Source organism: Silene latifolia, chromosome 10 (assembly GCF_048544455.1).
Source record: "Silene latifolia isolate original U9 population chromosome 10, ASM4854445v1, whole genome shotgun sequence".
In the NCBI taxonomy this organism is placed as follows: domain Eukaryota; kingdom Viridiplantae; phylum Streptophyta; class Magnoliopsida; order Caryophyllales; family Caryophyllaceae; genus Silene; species Silene latifolia.
Genome location: NC_133535.1, coordinates 129,798,386 through 129,823,685, shown reverse-complemented (window position 1 = coordinate 129,823,685; position 25,300 = coordinate 129,798,386). Strand labels below are relative to the sequence as shown.

Below are 25,300 nucleotides of genomic sequence, written 5' to 3'. Positions count from 1 at the left end.
AGCACCCTATCAGGTTAGGATAGATCAAGTCGCCCAATTCTTCGATCAGGTCACTTATCTACACCTACCTCGTGATGAGAATCAATTTTCAGACGCTCTTGCAAAACTTGCATCTTTGATTAATATGACAGTCAACATGGTTGAAATGCCTTTATGCATCGAACGACGGTCAGAACCGGCCTACGTACACCTCCTTACAGATGAAGAAGAAAGCCCGGAGGAACCTTGGTTCCAAGCCATTCTAAACTTCAAACTTAATGGTACATACCCACCAAATATGGATAAGAGGGAACAACGCGCCATACGCCTACTAGCCTCTCAATACCTCCTCATGCAGGGAGAATTGAACAAAAGAACACCTCTTGGTGCCGTCTTGCATTGCCTTGATCATTCACAGGCACAAAAAGTGATGAAAGAAGTTCACGATGGAGAATTCAGTCCTCACATGAGTGGACCTGTGACGGCAAAGAAAATAACGCATCTAGGATATTACTGGACGACAATGGAGTCAGATTGTATTAAATATGTCAGACATTGCCATAATTGCCAGATCTTCGGGAATGTGCAACATGTCCCTCCCTCAATAATTTACACCATGACATCTCCTTGGCCATTTTCTGCTTGAGGAATTGACATCATTGGGAAGATCACTCCAGCTGGAACAAGAGGTCACTGTTTCATTTTGGTAGCTATCGACTATTTTACCAAATGGGTCGAAGCAGCATCCTACACTGCTCTTACAGCTAAACATGTGGCAAAGTTCATACAAATCAATATCATCTATCGATATGATTGCCCCCATGATATCATCAGTGACAACGGATCACATTTCCAGGCCAAAACTGCACAATTGCTAGCCAAATACAAAATCAAACACCACCATTCCTTGCCTTATAGACCCCAGACTAACGGCACGGTGGAGGCAGCTAACAAAAATGTCGTCATGATCCTCAAGAAAATGATCGAAAATTATCAAGATTGGCCCAGCAAGATTGTAATACTCCGTATTTATGAGTCTTCGGGTACTCTATCGAGTAGGCCTTACTCTATCGAGTAAGGGTGAGTTGCGTTTTAGAATAGTTTCTGACCTGTTGGGTACTCGATCGAGTAACTAGGATACTCGATCGAGTAAGGGGGTACTCGATCGAGTACCTTAGGTACTCGATCGAGTAGCCGGTTTACGGGGAGTTTTTCTCGGGTTTAGTTAATTATGCGATTAAGATATATAACCTTCGTCGTCATTATTCTAAACACTTTGGCAAAACCTAATTTACTGTTAAAGAGAGAAAGCAAGTACGTTTTTAATCCTAATCGCATCGTTAGCAAATCCCAGAGTTTGGAAGGTCGGTTTTCATCGTTGGTTATACCGTTGAGATCCTTGCGTCGAGGGTAAGATCTATGTACCCTTTTTGTTGTCTTTCCTTTGTTTTGGTTAAACCCTAATATAGGGATTTGGGGGTTTTTGATTAGTATGTGATTTGGTAGCATTTGTATGTTGTATGATAGGAGGAGGTTTCGTAGAGGAAGCTTTTTGATACAGCTGTAGAGACCGTCTGATAGTGTGCTTTCCAGGTAGGATTTCCTACTCAGTATTAGTCCCATAATGGGATGATTGTTGATGTGTTGAGATTGATTGTTTGCTGTGATTGTGATTGTGATTGGTTGTCTATGTTTCTCGAGGAGTGCCCTCGGCTGAGTGGGGTCACTTGCGGGAGTGGCTTCACGCCCTAGTTTCTCCTTCTGTGGAACCCGCCACAGAAGGTATGTGCACATTAATTGACAGGGTTATCGCTCATTATGAGGAGCGGGGATTTGGTGGGTACGGCTGCGGTCCCCATCCCCCAGGGGGACTGGTCCAGGTGGACGATCGGTGATTGAGATTGTTGGAATTGGTGTGGTTGTGTGTGTGACGAGTTAAAGTTTGTCTGTTTATCTTATTGTTGATATATATTGAGTTGTGTGATTAGATCGACCCGGTTGTTGTTTTGTAAACTGCGGTGATCCATTCGGGGATGGTGAGCAGATATTGAGCGGTATGAGATGAGTCTTTGGGATATTTGGGATTGCCACGATATGATGATAGAAGTGTTCATTTGTAGCTTAGTAGTTTCTTTACATTTCGATTAGAACGATGTGATCGGTTTGAGAACATGTATTGTACTTTTGGTTTTGGTTTCGAGAATTGTAACCCTTCACTAAGTATTTCTATTTAAACGTTGTTTCTTTATTGTTTATTTGATTATCATTGCCTCAGGTAACCGAGATGGTAATGTCCTCATACCTGAGTGGTCCTGGTAAGGCACTTGGAGTATGGGGGTGTTACAAAGATACCTTTCGCTCTATGGCGGTATCGCACATCAGTCAGGACGCCCACTGGGGCTACTCCTTTCTTTCTGACTTATGGTATGGAAGCTATGCAACCAGTGTGGACAATGGGGGGCCCACGGGGGCGCTTGGGAGAGAGGAGAAACAAGCGTTTGCATTTTTGTTGGAGTCGCCACCAATTTTTATGGGAAATTGGAACCGTTCGAATACCTCGTGTCATGTCAAGACACAAAGTAGTGACATGAACACTAAGCAATCGTTACCCTTAGCTTTCTATGTCTAGAATGACTCTCGTGGATGCCAATGAACACGGGTGTTCACGGAGATCTGGAGTAAGGGGTGAGGGTACGTATTAGGAAGCTCTTTTGATCGAACACCTAATCTCGCCCGCCTCGATAGCAAAATGGTGATCATGTAATGTACAAGCATTTATACAAGCATTATAACGGGACGCTGAGTGCATTTAAGAGGGTTTTGGTTTAAAGGGTGGGTTGCCATACCGAACCATCAAACCCGAAGTCTGTGGAGAGGCTCGTACCAAACAAGAGTAAGGCCGATTCCTAGTCCATTTCCTCAAGTAGTGAAGGCCCTTGACACAAACAAGAGTAAGCATCATGGTATGGATGACGTCAATCGCTATCCATCCTTAGGCCCAAATAAGAATTAGGACCGTTTAGACGGGACGATTGGTCGAATAGGTTGGGTTGGGCCTAGGAAGGCCGAATAAAACGGTCTAGGAAGACCGAGTTATGAAAACCGACAATTGTCTTGTACAAACTATTCCCTAACCTTGTTCAAGTTTCACCCTTAGCTACACGTAAGTGTATTATCCCCAGCGGAGTCGCCAAACTGTGGACAATGGGGGGCCCACGGGGGCGCTTGGGAGAGAGGAGAAACAAGCGTTTGCATTTTTGTTGGAGTCGCCACCAATTTTTATGGGAAATTGGAACCGTTCGAATACCTCGTGTCATGTCAAGACACAAAGTAGTGACATGAACACTAAGCAATCGTTACCCTTAGCATTCTATGTCTAGAATGCCTCTCGTGGATGCCAATGAACACGGGTGTTCACGGAGATCTGGAGTAAGGGGTGAGGGTACGTATTAGGAAGCTCTTTTGATCGAACACCTAATCCCGCCCGCCTCGATAGCGGCCTCTACTAATGATTAGGGAAGTTATTCGTACTCGATATATCGTCGATTGTATGCATGCAATGCAACATCCAAGTTTTAATCCTAGCATGTGAGAATTAATACTAAGTCGGTGGACAATTAATTTAACAAATAATTAAGGTCGAAGTAGGATTTAATGCTCAATTACATGTGAAAACATTCAAGCAATAAAAGAAACACAATAATTATAAATTACAATAATGCAAATTACAATGATTACAATGGATTAGGTGATTTATGTCGAAAATACCTTTAAAACGGAAAATTTGAGAAAAAAAGAAAGAATTACGAACCGATCAGCGTGATAATACGAATAATAGTTGGTTAAACGTAAGTTAATTAAACTAAGTCAAGGCAACAACGGAGTTCATGGATGTAATTCAACCCTAACAGAGCAATGTAGCCGTGTGTCCTTTGGAATAGGCGCAGCAGACATTGCGTCATTCTGACCGACCAATTTGTGCCGTAGTTTAATTGCGTGTTGTTAATACTCATTGGTGAATTTAACGATGGATTAATTTATTTACTCGTATGAAAGTGATTAATAGGTTAATTACATATGATTAATGGTCATAAAAGAAATAAAACATGGATGAGACAGAGATAAGACGGATTAATTACAAGATTAATGATATTAATTTACAAACTAAACTAATTAATTAGGTTACATATGATGAATTAATGATGAACTAATGATGAACATGGTAATAGACAGATGGAAATATGTCAAAGGTCGAATTCCAGAAACTCAATATGAAAGAATTGAATTTCTACAACCCGGATTTGATTGTAATGACGAAAACCCGCAAATATTGGTTATAAGGGATTTAAGTCGAATTTAATGACGAATTAAATATGTTAACGATAACGAATAATATACATGTGAAATATATGCTATCATGACGAAGAATTAAAGAAAACAAACGAAACAAATAAACTTTGACGAATTAACGAGGACGAAGGAAGAAGAAAGGAAGCAGGAACTGCGGCAGCCTCACGAAGAGGCGCAGCAGGTACTACGCTCCTTCGAAGAGGCGCAGCAGTTGCTGCATCCTTTTTCGACGATTTGTCTTCTGAAAATCCGTAAAAAGGGTTTTAAAGCACTGTTTTAGAAATCGGTTTTAAGAGGTATTTTCGACATAAACCTTACAATTGTGATACAATAATTAAAATACAATAAATAAAAGAGAGATTTACACCCTCAGACTTACATGTTGACGAAACGAGAAGGACTAAGATATCGATTAGTGATGCTCGACGCGAATGCAAAGAAAGTGCCCTCGTAAGAGGAAAACGATTAGATTAATTAAGTTGATTGATGTATAGTTGGTCAAATTGGTCGGTCATGCAAATGAGGCTGGTACTCAGAAGGATCCGAGCTTACGTGGTCGAAAGATCAAGCACGTAAACGCCAAAAAGTAAGAACAAAAGTCTAGAATGCAAAGGGAGAAGAGAAGGGCGGACACTCGCGTGAGAAATATGAGGAGCGAAGGCTCCTATTTATACTAATCACGTGGAGGAAATAGGGTTTCGGAGACTCTTTGGAAGTGAATCTCGGAAAGATATGAAAAAGATACGAAAACTACGCAGAATAGGACCTGGGAAGAGGCGCAGCAGTCACTGCGTCTCTTGGAAGAGGCGCAGCACCTGCTGCGTCTGTTCCTAAGTGGTTTCCTCCTGCGGAAGAAAGATTTCCGTGTTTGAGTTATGGAAGGACGGAATAATTTGGTTTTCCTTAATACTTTATATGAATATTACGGGAAATTGTTTGCCAAAAGACAAAGATTGTGAAATATTTATAAAATATGGAATAGAAATGTCTGGAACATTCCAGAACATTCCGACTCGGGATTGAACGATCGTTAGAAAATGGAGACGGTTTTAGGCTCGGACTCCAAATGTACTCTAATTACTGTCAAAATGACCGTATCGGGACGTAGATGACAACTAAGAGGTAGACATTAATATTTGAGCAATCACTTGATGATAAACTTATGAATTGTCACAAATCATTCCGCGTACCAAACATGCGGCCCAATCATCACCGGGTGGTTTGCGAGAGGTGCAGAAATGAGGTATCTACAACCAGTTGAATTATAAATTCCATCCCTACGTATTTTGCTCGAAAGTCAAATCCCAGAAGCTGAATGGAATAAGGATCGATATGAGGAACTCATCCTCTTGGATGAACGAAGGTTGCACACATTACATAATGTGCAGACATATCAGGCACGCATCAAACGAGCCTTCAACAAATAGGTTAAGCCCAGGAAGATCAAAGAAGGAGATTTGGTGCTCAAATCAGTCAGAGCTCTTCTACCTATCGATCCACGAGGAAAGTTTAAACCTAACTGGGTCGGACCTTTCTTAGTCAAGTCCATACTCTCGGGGGGTGTGGTTAGGATTACAGACCTAGATCGGAATGAATTTTCTAATCCTACGAACCTAGACCAATTGAAACGGTACTAACCTTAGCATAGGACAAAAAATGCGCCACGCGTAACCCACGTGCCGCTCATGCGACACGAAATAAAAATGGCCCTCGGCCCGCTGAAAGAAAGCTTATATCGTATGCTCTTGCATTTTGACATTTCGACATCCTCACATCATCAAATAAATTAAATTATACTTCCCTTAGGAGTAAGTAGAGCACATGCTTATTTTTTTTTCCAAAGTTCATTACAAGCGCTTGCTTCGAACAATTATTCTTTTACATTCTTTTACATTTACTCGAACTACGCACAGAGTTTAATTTCAGTTTTTCTAATGAATACGTTGGCAATCCTTCACAGGATACAACCCATTATTTTAGATGTAAATAGAAGGACATTTGCATTTGAAATTCGACAAGAATAATAAAAGAAAAGCATCACAGTTTCTTAACTAATTAATCTTTTATTCATTATTCCCTAAATAGTAATAATATGCCAAATACATAAAAAAATAATAATGCTGAAAATAAATGCTAGGCTAGGATTCTAAAAACTCCGCCATTTATTACAACTTAAATAATAATTAATAATACTATAATAAATGACTAAGGCTATTCTTCCATTTTCCCTTTGCCTTTGTCACCCTTGTCATATTTCTTGTCTCGACCACGGGCCGGGGGCTCTTGCGTTGTCTCCGACCTAATCACCAACGGTCGTTCTCGTGGTCTAGCCTTACCATTTCGATCCATCACCATCTCTACGGCAGGAGCGGCTCTCGGCTTCTTCGACGGACGAGTAACTCGGAATCCGGCCTCTTCTTCCTCTTCAGTCAAGTACTTCTGGTTCTTCTTTGCTACTTCACAGATTTTATAATCCACGGGCTCGTGCTTCCTCGGCTTCTCACGCTTATCAGAAATACCAGCCTTTCTCCATTGCAAATATGAGTCAGATACCCATAAGGAGCCAACAAGAACTGGTATGAACCACATGTTCCTCTGAACCCACCGAATCACCCACTCTAGATAAGACTCTGAAGTATGTGCCAATGCAGTTTGAGGAACGGTATCCAACATCGGAATTTTCTGCCTAAGGCCCACTTGCCTCATCAATCTCTCCGGAAAAATGCAAACCATGAATTCCAAGCCAGGGACACGAAGTGACCGTGTCGGATCCAAAGACGAGACTCCAGTGACTGACCTGAGATGCCACCATGGCACAATCCATCGGATCAAGGGACCACCTTCACTCTTCAACTTATTTTTCCAGTAGTTGCATACCCGAGTGAAGTCCACCATGTATGCTTAGTTCTCATTGCAATTGATCGAGCATGATATCCTAGCACATTAACAGGGGGCTCGATCAGCTGCAGCCGTTCCATCAGCCAAACCTGTAAAAGGGGCAGGAATTAATACCCATATATCGACACGTGCAAAAAAAACGAAAAAGAAAAAAGAAAAAAAACAAGAAAAAAAACGAAAAAGAGAAAGAAAGGAAAAACGGTCGAAAAAAAAATGGGTTCTCACCTGCAGAATAACGGGACTTCCCAGATAAGGAAGCTCACGGTTGGCCTTTCTATTATCCAAATCAAGATAAACAAGGCCATGTCAGACCATGATAAGCCTCTTTGAAGTCGTTTCAAGCGTTTTCGAGCATCTAAGAGTGGCTTTTTCCGCCATCTTTGGCCATTTCTTTCAAAACACAACCCCACATGTGGAAGGTTGGGGCAAGTCAAGTCTAAGTTCAAGCCTAGTTGCGGGTTTGAGACAAAATTTCGGCAGCATTTCTCTGTAATAGCGATTATGCCCTAAAAAAGGGTCCTGAAAGAGTTGTCACAAATCGAAAATTCGACATAATAGCAAGTTTACCCATTATACAAGGGTTCCAAAACACCAAGTTTCATCAAAAATGGACAATCCTAAGGTCATTTTCAAAGCGATTTTCGAAATAGTAGAGAAACCGTCTCATTTTCGCCCAAATGCTCAATACTTGATGAAAATTCAAAAAGAATACATGGTTATGTTCCTAGAATTGCCAATTACCCATTTCTAATGTCAATTTTATCAAGCAAATTCATTTGAGGCAAAAGCCCCAAATTTTCGACACAAAGGGGAGAAGAACCCTAATTTTTCGGCTCAAATTCAAGCAAAAAATACGAATTTAAAGCAAGATAAGATACATACCTCGATTGGTCATGATTTATGGCACGAATTGATCAAGTTTTGACGAGTTTTGGTTAGAATTTGAGAAGAAATTGTGTTTTGTAATTATGAAGTAAAACACGGTTTTTAATCGTTTTTTTACCCAGACAGGGACAAGCCCAAGAAAAGACGCAGCACTAGTTGCGCCCCTTCCAAATGCCGCAGCTCTTGCTGTGCCTGTTCCCCAGCGACATTTCAGTTCAAAAATTTGAAAATCCGTTATAAGTTTGTTATTTGTGGGCCCAAGTTTTGTGCGCCTCTTCTCCGACGCTTTATATCATGCATTTGGTTCTTTTGGGCGTTCTTTTCGTCCAGGCCCGTATTTTTCTAAACGGACTGCAAAGCCATCACAACATTTTATTTCCCAGCAAGATTCTTTGTACGCAGTTCACATCACAAGCTCATCAGTTATTTATCAGGATTTCGCTTACAAAAACCGAGCGGATTTCCAGCGGTGCTTAAGACGCTCCACTATCAGTCAAGCCTCTTCATTTTCCTCAGCTCTACGGTGTTTAAGACACACCTTTGTCAATATATTTATATCCCCAACGAGAGTTCATTACAGCCAATGTACTTCTCAAGAAGCGGAGTTTGTTTGAAAGCAGATACAAGCAGATCTCCCAGGAATGATTCAATCCAGATAGAGTCATCCCTATGTTTCCCCAGCGATATTTTGCAGTATCGTTTTTGACAATCAAGACATTATGTTTCCCCAAGCGAGATTCTGTTGCCATTCACAGTCCACGAATTTCTCAGAAACAAGGTTCGCTTGAAGACCGATGCAAGCAGATTCTCCAGCAGTTCTCCCGACGTCCTGCTGACCCCTTTCAAAATCCTCCAGACCTTTCAGATAATCTTTTATCTTTCAGATAACCCTTCAAACCTTTCAGGTAATCCTTTAGCCTTCAAACATCAAGTTATCTTCAGACCAAAAGTTCAGCCGAAGCGCCTTCAGTCCCGTTTCACTCAGGAGAATCTCAGGTATGGTTTCTTCTTATAGATGGCGAGCTTCTTTACATAGTCTAATGGACTTTAAACAACCCTCCCGGATAGTCGATAGACTCTAAAATGTTCCCGACGACAGGTCATTGGTTTAGACCCCTTGAGCGGCCTTGCGTCGCCATAGTCGCCAGGTTGTAATCTTTGATTGACCTGATGGCTATACTTTGACTTTTGCCTTATCCAAGACTCAGTCAAAGTGGGGGCTCTGTAGATACCTCATTTCTACACCTTCCGCCAACCACCCAGTGATGATTGGGCCGCATGTTTGGTACGCGGACTGATTTATGACAGTCCATAAGTTTATCGTCAGGGAATAGCTCAAACACTTGTGTCTAGACCTTGGTCGTCATCTACGTGCCGATACGGTCGTTTTGACAGTAATATGAGTTCATTTGGAGTCCGGGTCAAAAACCGCTTCATTTTCTAAGAAACCGTTTAAAATGCCGAGTCGGAATGTTCTAGAATGTTCTAGATATTTATTCCCAATCAAATTTTATATCTTTTGGTAAAATATCTTCCATATATCATATTTTACGGAATAAGGAAGTAGAGATCTACCGCAATTCCATAATAGAAACGCGGAAATCTTTCTTCCGGAGGAGGAAACCTCTAGGGAAATGACGTAGCAGGTGCTGCACTTCTTGGAAGGACCGCAGCAGCTGATGCGCCTCTTCTCCAGCCCGTTTTGGCTGTTTACGGAATATTTCTGTGATTTCTTTCCAAAGTTTGTGTCATTCCAAAACTCTTCACATTTTTTTGGTATAAATAGAGACCTTCGGTCTCCATATTTTTCACGCGAGTGTCCGCCCTTCTCTTCTCCCTTTACATTCTAGACCTTGCTCTAAGCTTTCGACGCCTACGTGCTTGATCAATCGACCACGTAAGCTCAGATCATTCTGAGTACGAGTCACGTTGCATGACCGACCAATTTGACCACTACACATCAATCAATTAATCTAAAATCCTCTAACGAGGGCACTTTCTGCATATATTCGAGTCGAGCAATCACTAACGTTAACTTAGTCAATCTCGTTTCGTCAAACATGTAAGTCTGAGGGTGTAAATCCTATCTTTTTTATTGTATTTTATTTTTTGTACCAATTAATGTAAGGGTTACGTCAAAAGTATATTTTAAACCAATTTTAAAAACCCTTTTACAAAACTGTTTTTACGCAACAGCGGATACCAGACGTCGAGAAGAAACGCAGCAGCTAAATCACTTTTCGAGTTCGTTCCTTTTGTAATTCCGACCCCGTAAATCTAATTTGTTCTAACTCGTTTTAATTCGTTTCAACCCGTTTTTATCGTTTTTATGACGGTTCAAGATGTAATTAACCTGCTAAATCACTTTCACTTGAGTCTAATATCAATAATTGATCGTAAATACACCAACGAATATTAACAGACCGCGGTTCTGACTTCACAGACAGAGCTCAACTCAAGAACAGACGCAGCAGATGCTGCGCCTGTTCTGAGATGATTTCTGTCCCTGAACTTCTTTTCTCGCTTTGACGTAGCCTTTAATTACGTATTAAATTAACTAATAATTGTAATCTCACCCTTAATCTAACCTATTTTGTTACTTTAATTTCTAAACCTTTTGTTTTTCTCCCTTTTTATCTTCAAAACTCCGTTTTAAGGGTACTTTTAACGTAAATCAATTAAGCCATTGTAATTCAATTGTAATTTTAATCATCGTTATTCATTTATCGTATTTTATTTACGTATGATTTATTTACGTATGTTCCACATGTAATGAATCTAACTTTACACTTCGACCCAATTGTTTGCTAAATTATTTGTTCACCGACATAGTTTAATTCACATGCTAGGAATAATCTGTGGATGTTGCATCGTATGCATATAATCGACGACATATCAAATATAAATAACTTCCCTAATCATTAGTAGAGGCCGCTATCGAGGCGGGCGGGATTAGGTGTTCAGTAAAAGGACTTCCTAATACGTACCCTCACCCCTTACTCCAGATCTCTGTGAACATCCGTGTTCATTGGCATCCACGAGAGTCATTCTAGGCATAGAATGCTAAGGATAACGAATTCTTAGTGTTCATGTCACTACTTTGTGTCCTGGCATGACACGAGGTATTCGAACGGTTCCAATTTCCCATAAAAATTGGTGGCGACTCCACAAATGCATGCTTATTCAACCTTTCACCAATTTCAATGCCTCACAAATCGGTAACGGCCCATGACGTGCTTTGGCAATCCAAAGTTCCGTGGAAGAAGTGTCGCCGCCTTAAACATACACAACGGGCGGGTGCGCGCGGCGCGGGTGGCCCATGTCTACACTCATAAGCCCATAACCAAATCAACGAAAACCCTAGGTCGAATATTAGCTTGCATAGAGTAAGTTAGGGTTTAGATATGAATTGACTTAGAAAAACCCTAGTTAGCATGACAATCCATAAGTTGTTTTACTAAACAATAGGATAATTACACATTCATTCAATCTAATTAAATATAACCCTCACTTTACTATAAACACGTTTCCTTTGAAACTCTTAAGACTTAATCCACGAAAGTATTCATTTAACAACCCTAAGTCGTGTTCTTTATATAGCAGCCCAATGTTATAGTCAAAACACCTATAACTTTGAACCTTAGTTATACAAGGTTATAGCCAAAACAACTATAACATTGCCTACCAAAATCATTACTCAAAATACCACTATATATTGAATGATGACCTATACTATCTAATCTTCTTGGAGATCTTCAATATATGGTTCATCTCTTCATCTTGATCACGAGCTTTTCATCTTGAGCTTTTTATAGACTCTATTTGTCTTTACTTGAGTGATACTGCTTTATAAGTCTTCAATGTTATAGCTCAAACACCTATAACATTGCTTTGTCTTATCTTCACAAATCTTCAAAGTTATAGTTAAGACTATTATAACATCGCTTGCTTATATTGTAATCCTTATTCAATCTAACCAAGGCTAAACAAACGATTACGAGCAACAGATATATATAACATTAAAGCATACTTGTCATTATCAAAACACAAAGATATATATAATTATATGGTCCAACAAACTGAATAAAAATTAGGGTAAAATTAGACGTGATAGCTCCAAAGTAATACGGAGTACTGTATTAGTTCTTATCCACAATAAAAAATTCAAAGTTAAAATATACGGAGTAAACTATAAAATTCACGCCAACGGACTTGATTAGTCCCAGTAATCATATAGGGAGTATGTTAGACAATTAAACCCACTAGTCTCTTTGCTGAAAACATCTAAATCGTTCAATTTGTAAATTTTGTAAATTTTACCATTGATTTGACGGCAAAAATTGATGCCGTTCAATTTTTTTTTTTTTTTCCTTTTAGTGATAGTGGTGTTAATGAGGTACCCATATTTAAAATAAGATTGTTATTTGAGGTGCCCAAATAGAAACTATATAAATGTGAGGTACCTAAAGTGAAATCAAGGCTAAACCTCAAGTACCTAAAATGAGACAATGCCCTCAGAGGTTTAATACTTAGGGGTGTCTAAGGCTACGGGCAACCACGGGCGTGGGAACCGGGCCTCCGCTTTTGGTCACCGTATTATAAGCTTTTATTAATGAAATTCAATACAAATCTCGAAGTATAATATACCTGTGCATTTATTTTGGGACCTCATTTTTCCGTGTCGCACTGGGCCTCTATTTGTTTTAAAACGCCTCTGTTAATACTAATTACATTCTTAATGAATAATTTTGCGATGCCATATTTAACAATCAAATCCTTAACAAACAAGAAATAGGTCCAATTATTGTTACGAAATATATGAAGTACAAGTATAAGTTGCTTAAGTTTATGGACTCTAAACTTAAACCTAGCTACCAGTCAAAGAATATCTATCTACAAGTCTTATACTTTCTAATACTTGTAATACAATCCGACTACTTTTATGTTTTATGATCATCATTCATATTATTCATCAATCATATAACTTGCTTCTCTGCCCTTTAATTCAATCCTATAAAATCGCGGTTGGTTTGATCGAATGACGAACATTGGAGGCAAGAACATTCAAGCAAAGCTGGTGGGTATGTCTTCCTTTTTTTTTTTTTTGTAATGTTTTGTGCTAAATATTTAAACAAAAATATTTTTTTTATTTAAATTAAGAGAAAGTACAAGACTAGTATAATATCAAGAGAAACGAAAGGCCGGGGATTGCAACATACTACTACTCCGTACCAGGGTGGTCCGGAATACTTTTGTCTGAAACATAAGCCAAGACCTTATCGGTTTTATGTTAGAATATTTCACTGAGTAAGACATTGATGAAATATTATTTTTTGTGTTTCAATCATTTGTTTACCTTACCTAAAATATCGCTAAAATCCAAATGTCTGTAGTTTGATCAAAATTCGGATTTAAATTATGGGAATAGGTTTTTGTACGTACCAATCTCACTAGCATGTTCTTGATATAATTAGACTTTTTATTCAATTAGACTTTACTTGAATTCTAGTGATCATAAAAAAGATGGAAAACAAAAAAGATTACAAGTCACAACCAATGAATTCATCACCTCAACAATTAATCTACATTCAATGTCACTAAGCATAACTAACTGGTTAAGTCATAAGGGTTCTCATGACCTATGTTCAAATTCGTCAACAACAAATTCAAATTGGCTCTTGTGTCTCTGTCAAGAGTCAAGACCAAAAGCACAAATAATCTAGTATCAATTTTGGTTGACCAAATAAATCATATAGTATATTTTTATGGAGAAATTTACAGGTACTTCTTGGAGACGTAGGAACAGGGAAAACAAGCTTAGTGTTGAGATTTGTCAAAGGCCAATTCTATGACTGTCAGGTTTATCTACCATTTTCCAACTATTTTGTTCCAGTGCTCCGCTCCCTATTTTTTTTTTTATTTAAATTAAGAGAAAGTACGAGACACCCAGTTAGTTCTCTTTTCAATATATTTATTTGTAATTAGTTTTGTGTAAAATTGTCGTAAGGTATCATAGTCAGTCATTATTCTATCATTGAACGAGGGAGGTTCATGAAATATGACCGGTATTGACCTATAATATATATTCTCTATGTGTATTATCCATGACCTTCAATTTGTGTATGTATTATAATTATAATTAATTACCTTGACAACATGAAATAAATAATTAACAGGAATCAACAATAGGAGCAGCATTTTTCACAGAGGTGGTATCCTTAAAAGAAGCAACCGTGAAATTCGACATATGGGATACTGCTGGACAAGAACGTTACCAAAGCTTGGCTCCTATGTACTACCGTGGTGCTGCTTCTGCCGTTGTCGTCTACGACATCTCCAATGCCGTAATTTCATTTCCTTCCTTTTCTATGCCTCATTATATTAAAGTTGTCCTAAATTAAATTTCATCAAAGTAAAATGAGGACAATATATATGACAAACATAAAACGAAATGTCTAGATAAGTTAATTAATTATCTTTTCGATAACAATTATATACTTAATCATGTTCAAGTCGAGCTCTAACCATGTGCTAATAATCATAGCTTCATTGTACCATCATTACTTGGTTATGCAATTTACAAAAACCTAGTCAGTCATTCCCCTTGAATTTGGTCCTCCAGAAATAACTTTTGTGCGTGTGGTATTCATATAAGAATTAAATTGTGTACATTCCAACTCCTTACTCATAATTAAGCTAAGTCTTTTGGGACCCTAAATAATGGTTTTTTGTGCAGAAATCATTTCAGAAAGCGAAAAAATGGGTTGAAGAATTACATAGACAAGGTGAGAGTCTTCCAAAATGTATCTTCTTCAGCTCTTACAGATTGTAAAAACGCTGCAAAAAGTATAATGACTTTCATATTCAGCTCGTTTATTATTAGTAGAATAAATGAAGTGCATAAGCTATTATAAGGTCCCATTGTACGATTTTCCAACAAGACTTATTTGAGAATTTGGGTGATCTAGGCATGTGTTGCCCATTTCAAAACTGTGTCCATATCCCAAAAATATACAGAAAAAAAGATGTTATGCCATTTATAATTATGTTTCCATTCTAATGACTTTGCTTTGTGAAACCAGGAAGTCCTCATATGTTTAAGGTTCTGGTTGGCAACAAAGCAGACCTTGATCACAACAGAGAAGTGGAGACGGAGGTATAGCGGCCTAGCCCTTAATTAACTATTCATTCAATTCTACATTCCATACATGTTATTTTTCAATTAAAATAAGTCCCCGCTGTTTGCTGAAGCGTGACAAGGAGTACGTACTCCATACTTATTGATGAGAGACCCTTCACCCTTGTACACAAAACACACAAGTACTGAATGAATACTGATGTTAAAGTGTGAGCAGTTGCATTATGACTTGAACTTTGTCAGAAGTTACTTTATGTATGGCCCCATCTTTTAACTAAGATGACCATTATATTTGTGAATATGTGATGCTGCAGTTGGACAACGACTATACTAGTTAAAATGTTGTCCTTGATACAAGATCGTGTTTATTAGCCTTAGCTTGCATGTTGCTTGAGGATCATTATTTGAGTATGTAGTGATGGTTTTTGCAGGTCGGCGAGCAATATGCTCAAGAAAATGGATTGCAATTCTTTGAAACATCTGCCAAGACTGCACATAATGTCAATGACCTCTTTTTTGAAATCGGTATGCATGTTACTCACTTACTCGCTCGTGTAATCTATCCTACTTTTTATAATTAAGATGATGAATTGGCAGCAAAAGCATTGGCAAGAACATGGAAGTCTCGTGGTCCGACTGGAATGACATTACAAAACAGGCAACAAGGCGGACCAAGACTGTTTTGCTGTTCCAGCTGATACAATACTTGAGCTGATCAATCTACTTGAACCCGGCCTCTTAGTGTATGTACCCTTCAGAACCTAAATGGAGATGTACAAAAATACAAACTGTTTATGATAGAAAGCTATCTATGATTTTATTTTCAATACTCATATTGCAGGTAATCGATAGCTACTAAAACAAATCGGAATGATGTTGAATATGAATTCAATAGTATGACTGAAACAAATATTTGGCAAACAAGACATTGATTAGTTTAAAAACTGTGCTATTGCTAGAGGATGTTAAGTACCACTTACAATACCAAATTTTAGAATAAGACCGTCTTACTGTTTGAGACAGTAATACAGTATTAACTACTGTTATTACAGAAACAGAAATACATAGTATAAATAGAGAAACCCATGTGGGTAACAGAATCTGAAGCTTCTTTGTTTCTCGAGTTTATGGAAAGGAGGAGTCTTAACTCTTAAACAAAGACACAGTAGACAAACGTATTGTAGCCTTCATTTGTGTTTTCAACCTTCCCATGTCTTGAAATCCCCAAACAACTTGGACACCCTCTTAATTACAACACACTTTCCACTTTCTTCTTTATTTTTTCCCTCTTTCTTTGACAGAATTCATTAAATCATTCTACTTATTATAAATAACTGTGTTTCAAATATGTTATGAAATGATTAAAACGGTTGACTCCGTTAACACCCAAAAAATGGTATAGTTGAAAACTCGCTAACAAGATCACCCATCTAGCTCGGCATTGAAGACTCGCACTGAGGATAAAATGGTTAGACGGGCACAACTTTATTATCGTGTTGAAAAACCCATCGCCCATGAACATTTAGATTGACTGGAAAGAGATTGCTCTATCATTCTTAGAGGTTTCAAATTCAAGTCTTATGAATGCAGTTGTGTTAAAACTTATGAAGGAGAGTTTTACTGTTCTAGTGATCCTAACTGACTCGAATCGGGACTAAAGCGAATGGTATAAATGTATAATAGTAACCCACTCACTTGCATTGTAGTATATAGAGTATAGACTATAGAGTAATGGAATTTGCTTTCTGGTGATAGAATCTAAGGCAGACACAAACATCCCATACAAAAGACACCAACACAAAACAGTAAAATAAAAAAGGAATACAGAAACGCATATGCACCTTGCTAATACTTTCATAGCAAAACATATTAAAATAGATTATAGAAATTGTGCCAAAGAAGAAAAGGACATACATAAGAAAGAGCTACAACACTAAAGTTTGGTGAAGGCGTGGCTTAGGTTCATGTGCCTTTGCTCACGCTTGTTACCACCATCAAAAGCTAAATTTCCCTCCTTACTAAACACAAATAGTACTTCTAAAGTTCTAAATTCTACCACTATCTACAACCCCAACAAAATACTAGAACACAACAATACAACAATTAAATAAAATGGCTTTTAGACGTTTGCTTTATTTTTACGTTTACAAAATAAAGCAAACGTAAACTATTCACTGCGACAGAAACATTACTTAGATAAGACGGTTGTTCATCATCAATTCATCATACAAGGATCGCTTTTTATTTCATACACCTGAGTGATAAGAATAATCATTATTTCATACCATACAACGGGCTTATACCATACTTGGTACCGGTTAGTAGACCGTTTACTTGAAAACTTCCGAACTTGTAGGATAGTATAATAGTCTACCAAGAAGGGGAAGTGCCAGGTGTTCCAGAGGATGAAGAAGAAGAGCGGCCGATGTGACTATGAGTGTTGGAATCACTAATGGATGTAGTACCCAAAGACCTTGCATCCCTTAAAGGGACAGAACATGCCTTAGTAGGGAGTTCCTTCATTGGAGTTAAAGGCAATGAAGATGGACTATTAGACTTGACTGGATCCGGAACCGGATTCAGATTACCTACTTCCTCCCCCTCATCCCCGGAAGAACCAGACCTGGCCTGCTCCATCTGAGAAGGCGAACTATCCGGTGTCTCAAACGGAGTATCCACCCGGCTAGTACGGACTGCCTCGTTATCATATATTGGGTTCGAAATGTACATGAAATCTTCTCTCTTCCCACCATGGCTAGCCTCAATATCCTCACACTCCACTTCAGGTACAATTTCACTATCTTGAGTAGGTTGTCGCTGAGACGATGATGACGATGGAATACCCAATTGAATCGGGCTTTGAACCCGGAGAAACTCATGGAGTTTCCCATGTATAACCCTCTCAACATCAACAACAACCTCTCGGTTTTCCCTTTTGCTAGGGAGTTTAGGAAAGAGGAAGCTTCTAGGAGCTTCCATCACCCCTTGAGCATAAAAGCTACTCAGAGGAGACGGAACTAACTCATCTCGAGGTTCCTGAGGGGTAGAAATGGAACGAATCTCCGGCAACAAAGCGGGTTTGGACGCCTTGAGCTTTCGCCGACGAAGGAGAAGAGAGCAGTAAAGCTCAGCTAGAAGTACCAAAACTAAACCCAATACAAAAGCAAGGATAATCACCATGGCCATCGTCGCGCCCATTATTACCTTGGATGACCCACTCATCTCTCAATGTAAAAATTTAAGATTTTGTGTTGTGAAATGAGTAAAATGGGTTAAAAAAGAAGAGAGAAAGGAGTGGTAATAAAAAGGTGGGAAGGAGGATCATGGGATACCCTGTTGGTAATATTTTTGGCGGGAAAAGGATTCTATTAAGTTGGCATATGGCAGGTAAAGTACTGGTAACTTTGGGAGGCGAGTCTTTGGAAGGGACTCGTTGGCTTAAAATAGCTAATGGACAAGTGAGGGTATAATGGTAATTTGTCATATGCAAACAAGATGCTTCCATTCCCTATTGCTCAATGACTTTGCTGAGTTAATTAATGAATGCCTAGATTTGACCAAAAAGGTGATTGCTTAATTACTGTAAGTACAAACGGTAATTAAATGATTGTCGGGAAAGACAGAGATGATAGATCAGCATGTGAGTATTAGCCAGACTGACAGGGACAATAAAATCTTACAGTAAAAATCCTGAGAATGTAAGTATCTACCAAGTTCTTATTTCGTGACGTCTCACAATCAGTTTAAATAAGAGAGGATGGTCGTAAGATGTTACCACATGTAAGAATAACTAGAGTGTCTAATGCCGGTCTAAAAGAATTATCCAACATACCACTTCAGTTTATCTCGAAGAAAATTTGTTAATGAGATTTGCCAGAAGAGGATTTCGAACCGTCCATATGAAAACGACAAATATGTTAGATCAACACATTGATGCTATGAATAAACGGGGAATAAATAAAAATTTGGATTGTATCTAAAGTGAAACATATCGTATAAGACTCGTGGCAAAATGTAATAATTGCATAACTCATCTGGATTGTATGCATGTTAAAGACATAAAGGAATGTTGAACACATATGGTCGCAATTTTACAAGTATTATGGGAGTAGATTAGTAGTATGAGAGTAGGTAGGTAATAGTATGAGTATAGATGTTTCATGGACAATAGTGATGGGTTACGCCGAGCATTAACATGGGTACTGCAATTACCAGGAAACCGGATGCATTGTGTTGTGTTGATCCGGTATCATGTTCAATTTGTCAAAGAATAATTTCCTCTGCCTCAATCAGTTTTTACCTGAAATGTAGACAAACCACTTTTAGACACCCAAAACATAAACACAAATACTCAAATAAGAACGTGGTACGCAAATTTCTTGTGAGAGTGCTCTATAGTCTATACATGATCCTTAAACTTATTCAAACATAAGATGCATATGAAAATGCAGCATTACAGATTTACAGCAGGTAGGAAATGTGGTCATGAATTTTAAGATCATTACCAAAGTTTCCAGCTATCAATCTTTGGAAGCTCTCAAAGCAGCAAATCTCGCAGCTAAATCATCATAGTCAGGCAGCTTAGGGTGCACATGCTTTGCAGGGGTGTCTTGAAAGGAAGCAGCACGAGCAAACACCTTCTCTTGCATGGGTTCCGTCACTTGTCTAGAAGGAACACAAAAAGATCTAGATTTAGTTAGTGTCAAGTCTGTCAACTCCTCGTCCATGTGGGTCCCATCAGCGGCATTAGATTGATGTTGAGTTGGCAATTTGACTGAATTGATCTTCCTAGACTTTCCTGGGTCATCAGATGACGGCTTCTTGCTGTAGTGGAGTAACAGTTTGTCAATCATCTTCTCCTCGTCATCCTTCTTGTATTTATCGTCATCAGTAACCAGGATTTGTAGGCCCTTTCTTGACCCATTTTTTCTTCTGCTAGTTGAAACTCGCCGGAGAATCCTCTCCTCACCAATCATTTCATCATCTTGACTAGAAGCAGATCGCGAATGCTTCCTTCTATGTGATCTTCGTCTAGGTGTGAAGTCAACAGTGCTCTCATCCTTGTAGTAAATTTCCGTGAAACGGGGTGGTCCATCCCCATTCTCTGGATTATCCGCTTTTGTCTGGAGGTTTTCCGCCTTATTACCATTGCTGCCGGGATTTGGATTGAAGGTTAAAGTGTCATTATCTTCATCTGGCTTGTGCTTGTTCTTTCTCGGTTTCATATATGGAGGTGGAATTCCACCTCTGAAATTGGACTTTGACCCATCTGCCACAGCACCCTCCCGCTTTCTCACAGACTTTACTAGAATGTCTTCAGCATGTTCATTTTTGACAGGTGGCGAGGAATCGATACCATTGCTGGTATGCTGAGTATCTGGTTTTTTCTTTTGAAAAGAAATGTCATGCTCCTTAAGTGTTTGGGTTGTTTCTTCCCTGTTAGAACGTAGCTTACTTCTATCACGGGAGAATTCGGGACTTTTTGACACCTTATGCTTCAAGTCATCTTTTCCACTTGGTAGATTGTCCCGCTGAGTTTTCATTTGACGTCTTCCATCAATATCTCCTTCCATAATTTGAGGAGACGCTTCACTCTGTTTATTTGTCACAGCTTCAGCTTTGACTGTCCTTGGGACAGTTACTACCACAGGTGTTGCAACTTTATTCTTAACCATATTGAGAGTCACAGGATCGTTTTGTGGCTTCTGCATAAAACATTCATATAGAAAGAATTATGAATAAACAGTGGCACTTACGGTAAACATTACTCTAAATTCCAACCGTAGTTCAAGAGGAAAAAATAGAAGGAAAACACGAGTACTTTCTCACTCCATGAATAAATTTCCTAGTTTGTTTGCACAAAAAGTGAGGAGCATAATAAGATGTGGATGAAAATGAACGTCAATGGAACATGTGAAGCTGCAAGACATACTGATCACAAATGACATACAAAAAAAAGGAAATGCTTCAAGTGAGAAGTTATTCATGGACAGGCCAAAATGTAAACCAGGATGCGCCATGTGTCGCATACAAGTTCACAGAAGTACAAAATCAGCTATAGGGGAAGGGAGCGGAGGCTGAAAATAACAGAGACAACGATTAGAGACACTATCTATCGTTCTTTTCTATGTTTGAAGGAAATAATAGGTTACCTTCTCAGTAACAGATTTAGACATCCTTTCTTCAAAGTTCCTGCTGTCCCACCTTACTGAAAATTCCAACGCTATATCTTGTAATAACTGGATCTTTTTCTCCACAGTTGGCGGTTTAGTGGATATGTTTTCTGCAAGCTACAACAGGGAAGCACATAAGTGAGTTGTAAAACCAGGGGGAAAAAGCGGTACACCGATATGCTGACTTGTAAATGAAAAAAAAAAAAAAAACATGAATAAGTACCTTTTGGTTTACATACATCTCCAGAGAACTCCCGTATCTTTCCTGGAATAGGTTTCTAAGATCGCGAAGTTCAGGTACATCTGAAAATCTGGCAGCAGCATACATCAAGGACGCCACAGCTTCCCTGCAGTCCTCGGGACAATCTCTGATTTGAACAGTAAAGTATGAGCAACGAAGTGTGAAAGGATAAAATCATAGAATTATATCTTATGCTCACAGATTTATACAGACAAGGAAGGCGGGACTCTCACGAGTCCAGACCGTGTAATCAAACTTTAAGACGAATTATTTTGAATAACGGATAAATGTTGACATGCACTCGTACATCCTAATGGACAATCATTAAAATGTCAGTGTCGAACTGCCCATACTTTGCCACTTGGGAAATGATCAGTTATTTATAACTTTATTATAAAGTTCACTGTTGTCCCCGTACCTACTAAGTCTTACCTACTGAGCTCATTCCAGATATCTATAGAGCTGTCAACATGGACAATTGGACATCCTAAGTTGGCAGTTTGAAAACAAACTATCACAGTGAAGCGAGTAATTATGTATGACTTGATTTGAAGACAACAAAAAAATACTCCGTATTAGTATGTGTGTTCTTATAAGTTTGACCATGTTCCACATCACATACAATTCTATTACTATATTCCTTCTCGGCTTCTCCATTAGACCATTAGCGCACTGTAGCTTTACAAGAAAGACACAGCTGGATGTGTTGTTCACAGCTACTTATAACACAAGTATTGCTACCTTATTTTAAGAATCTTGTGATTACTTGTTTTTTTTCTAACATAGATTGAATAAAAGAAAACTAAACAGAACTGACAGCAATTACAATCATGCGGCAGACGATCAAGCGACGTTATGAAACACTATAATAACATGTGAAGAACAAAGCAGAAAATAACTTTTAAAGAGCGAGAAGCACACCGTCAACAGAGTTGTGCTGATGTAATAACAAAAAAGCAAGGAGTAAGCAACTTAGTCACCTGAGCTTCTGCAAAACTGGAAGGTGTTTCAATACAATTTCGCAAACATGATCGATAAACTCGTAGCACGAACAAAGAATTAGATCAGTAATCAACCCATCTGCCTGTTAGCATAACAAAACCAAACCGATACAGTATTAGAAGATGAAAAATATCTCCCAATAAATTAACGAGCATTATAGTTAAAGCATTCTATGTTATATCCAAATAGAACAACAGATCCCCATAATTTTCTGCATAAACATCTTTGGAGGTTGAACAGATTGGAAATCGACAAATGACACCAAGTCACGAACAATCCATTTATCCTCAGAAGCAAACATTACATATAATAAAAATACTAGAAGAAATAAATCCACCAATTTACCATGCACCAGTGCAAGCCCGCAGCACCAAAATTCCGTTTTTTACTACATTATCAGGGATTCCACGATTCTAAAGTGAAGTTTAATTGATTGCAGGAGTTGTTTCTATTTCTGACCTATGCATCACACAAATAACAAAATTCCACTCCAATTGTCATACACTAGGCCGAAAATTCAACAGCAAACGCATCAATATCATCCTGAAGTCGGACTAGTTCCAACATCTCCCGATGATTTTAATAAGTCTCAAATCATATACTGAGTGTCATAATACAATAATCACAAGTGCCTCATCCTTCTTTCATTTAATGATGAAGACTCAGATCATAACATCGCTCACTCACTTTCTAAAATACATCGGCGAAAATCACGATTGCTTGAATAACCTCAATAAATTCAAACATTTCTCACATGCATCGAGAATGTATCCACATTCCACTCACATCGCAACATTCGATGCCATAGATTTAGCGGATTAATATTCCGTCCTAATTATCAGAATTAAAGAAATAGAATATAATCCTAATTAACAATTAACAAAATAATCCAAATTCTGAAGGCGCCGACACATTAGCAGGCATCGAAACAAAAACAGCTTTCGTCCACATGCTAATTCAAAATTAAATTTGACTGACTGACACTTTCGTCCACATGCTAATTCAAATCATTCAAACAAATTTCCATAAATAATAATAAAAACTTAAAAAAATACTAAATCAAAGGAGCTAAATAAAAAGATATATATAAAAAAGGTAATAAAATAATCTAAAAATGGTAAGAAACTAACTCGAGCAAAAGCATTGGACTCAAGTCCATTAGCAAGAAGATCAGCAACATCTTTCCGAAGAAACTTCTGTGTCGCGTTTCGCTTTCGTCTCACCACTTCGATCCGCGTTCTCGCTTGCTTTATTAACGATTTACTGCACATTTTTCACGCGATAAATCAATCAATTCTATACAAAAACGTGCAATTAACGAAAATCCGCAAAATGACGAAATTCTGCAAAATTAACGAAAATCCGCAAAAGTAAGGAAAAACGAATAATTAAAGAAAAAACGTACGATTTGGAGTAGAAGGCACTGCGACCGAGCAAGCCGTCTAACATGTTAATGAGAGTGAAAGGGACGAAACGTTTGGAGGAAGGTGGAGAGGTGTAATGTATAGAGAGGAAGAGTAGAGGAGAAGGAAGGAAGGAAGGTACTTTAATGGAGGTTTGGTTTGGCAATATAGCTGTATCCTGTATGTATGAAGTAGCTTAAAAATGGAAGCAAAGAGTATATGGAATGTGGTGTTGGTGATGCGCCCACTATGCTCTATCTCTCTCTCTTCCCCCTCTTTTCTCTCTGTTGTGGGTGCGTGGGTAGAAATTTGGAATACTTCGTTTGACGCTATTTAGAATTAAAAAAAAAAACATTACTCGCAAATTATTAATAAAATAATAATAATAATAATAATAATAATAATAATAATAATTGCATTATTGGTTTTATAAATATTTTGTTTCAAATTATTGAAAAGTAAAGAAAATAAAAGTTGAAATATCCGGTTTTTGATTAATTAAAAAAAAAAAAAAAAGTTTTAGAAATTTGATGACATTTAACACCCACAAGCTACGAACACAAAACTAACTCAACCTGAATAACTTGACCTGATACCCAAACTGAGGATACAACCTTAATCGTTATCTGAATTGACCCGATTCAATATAACCCCATCGTTTCCACCCAATTGTTTGTTGTTACACCAGTGATCGTGATTCCTAACCCCGAAATGACTGGAACTCACCCTAATTTGACGCAAATTCTTGTAAATTTGAAATGACTCGGTCTAAACTAACCCTCGACTCAATTTTTGCCAGATCTAATAAATAGAGCTAGTACTTAATTTTTATACTCATATATGAGCAAAGATTCTCTCCATTTCTTTCTCTCCATTTCTTGTCCATTACCTCTTAAAGATTCATATTATATACCCTTATTATTATTATTATTTGTCACCACAACATCATTCATTAATTCTATTGATGACCGTTGGATCGTATTAGAAAATAATCTTGTACGTTTAAAAGAAATGGAGAGGGAAGGTAATGAAGAGGGAAGGTAATGAAGAGGATCCAAATTGCCCATATATGAAGTAGAATATACGTACTCTATTCGTAGATTAGTAGATGAAATACTTGCATTATGGTCGATCTCTAATTAAATTTTATCAAGAAAAACATATTTGTATTATTATAAATAAAATATTACGAAATTATTCTTTTTTATCAGACGATCCAGTTGTAATGTTC

At 38.2% G+C, this 25,300-nt stretch overlaps 3 protein-coding genes across 3 annotated transcripts; 1 reads left to right on the top strand and 2 right to left on the bottom strand.

The window, feature by feature from the left end:
• Positions 1-13,055: 13,055 nt before the first annotated feature.
• LOC141605943 (ras-related protein Rab5-like) lies at positions 13,056-16,079 on the top strand. Its single transcript, XM_074424879.1, has 7 exons — positions 13,056-13,189; positions 13,894-13,971; positions 14,289-14,456; positions 14,849-14,897; positions 15,195-15,268; positions 15,682-15,775; positions 15,848-16,079. Exons 1-7 carry the CDS (start codon positions 13,151-13,153, stop codon positions 15,946-15,948), a joined length of 603 nt encoding a protein of 200 aa, XP_074280980.1. The 5' UTR covers positions 13,056-13,150; the 3' UTR covers positions 15,949-16,079.
• A 1,359-nt stretch (positions 16,080-17,438) lies between these two features.
• LOC141605942 (uncharacterized) lies at positions 17,439-18,600 on the bottom strand. Its single transcript, XM_074424878.1, has one exon. The coding sequence runs from the start codon at positions 18,470-18,472 to the stop codon at positions 17,621-17,623; it is 852 nt and encodes a 283-aa protein (XP_074280979.1). The 5' UTR covers positions 18,473-18,600; the 3' UTR covers positions 17,439-17,620.
• A 595-nt stretch (positions 18,601-19,195) lies between these two features.
• On the bottom strand, positions 19,196-24,608 carry LOC141605941 (uncharacterized). Its single transcript, XM_074424877.1, has 7 exons — positions 24,072-24,608; positions 23,797-23,929; positions 22,645-22,748; positions 21,647-21,791; positions 21,403-21,540; positions 19,756-20,955; positions 19,196-19,550 (listed from the first exon to the last, which is right to left on the bottom strand). The coding sequence occupies exons 1-6, from the start codon at positions 24,113-24,115 to the stop codon at positions 19,771-19,773; spliced, it is 1,749 nt and encodes a 582-aa protein (XP_074280978.1). The 5' UTR covers positions 24,116-24,608; the 3' UTR covers positions 19,196-19,550; positions 19,756-19,770.
• Between the last annotated feature and the right edge of the window lie 692 nt (positions 24,609-25,300).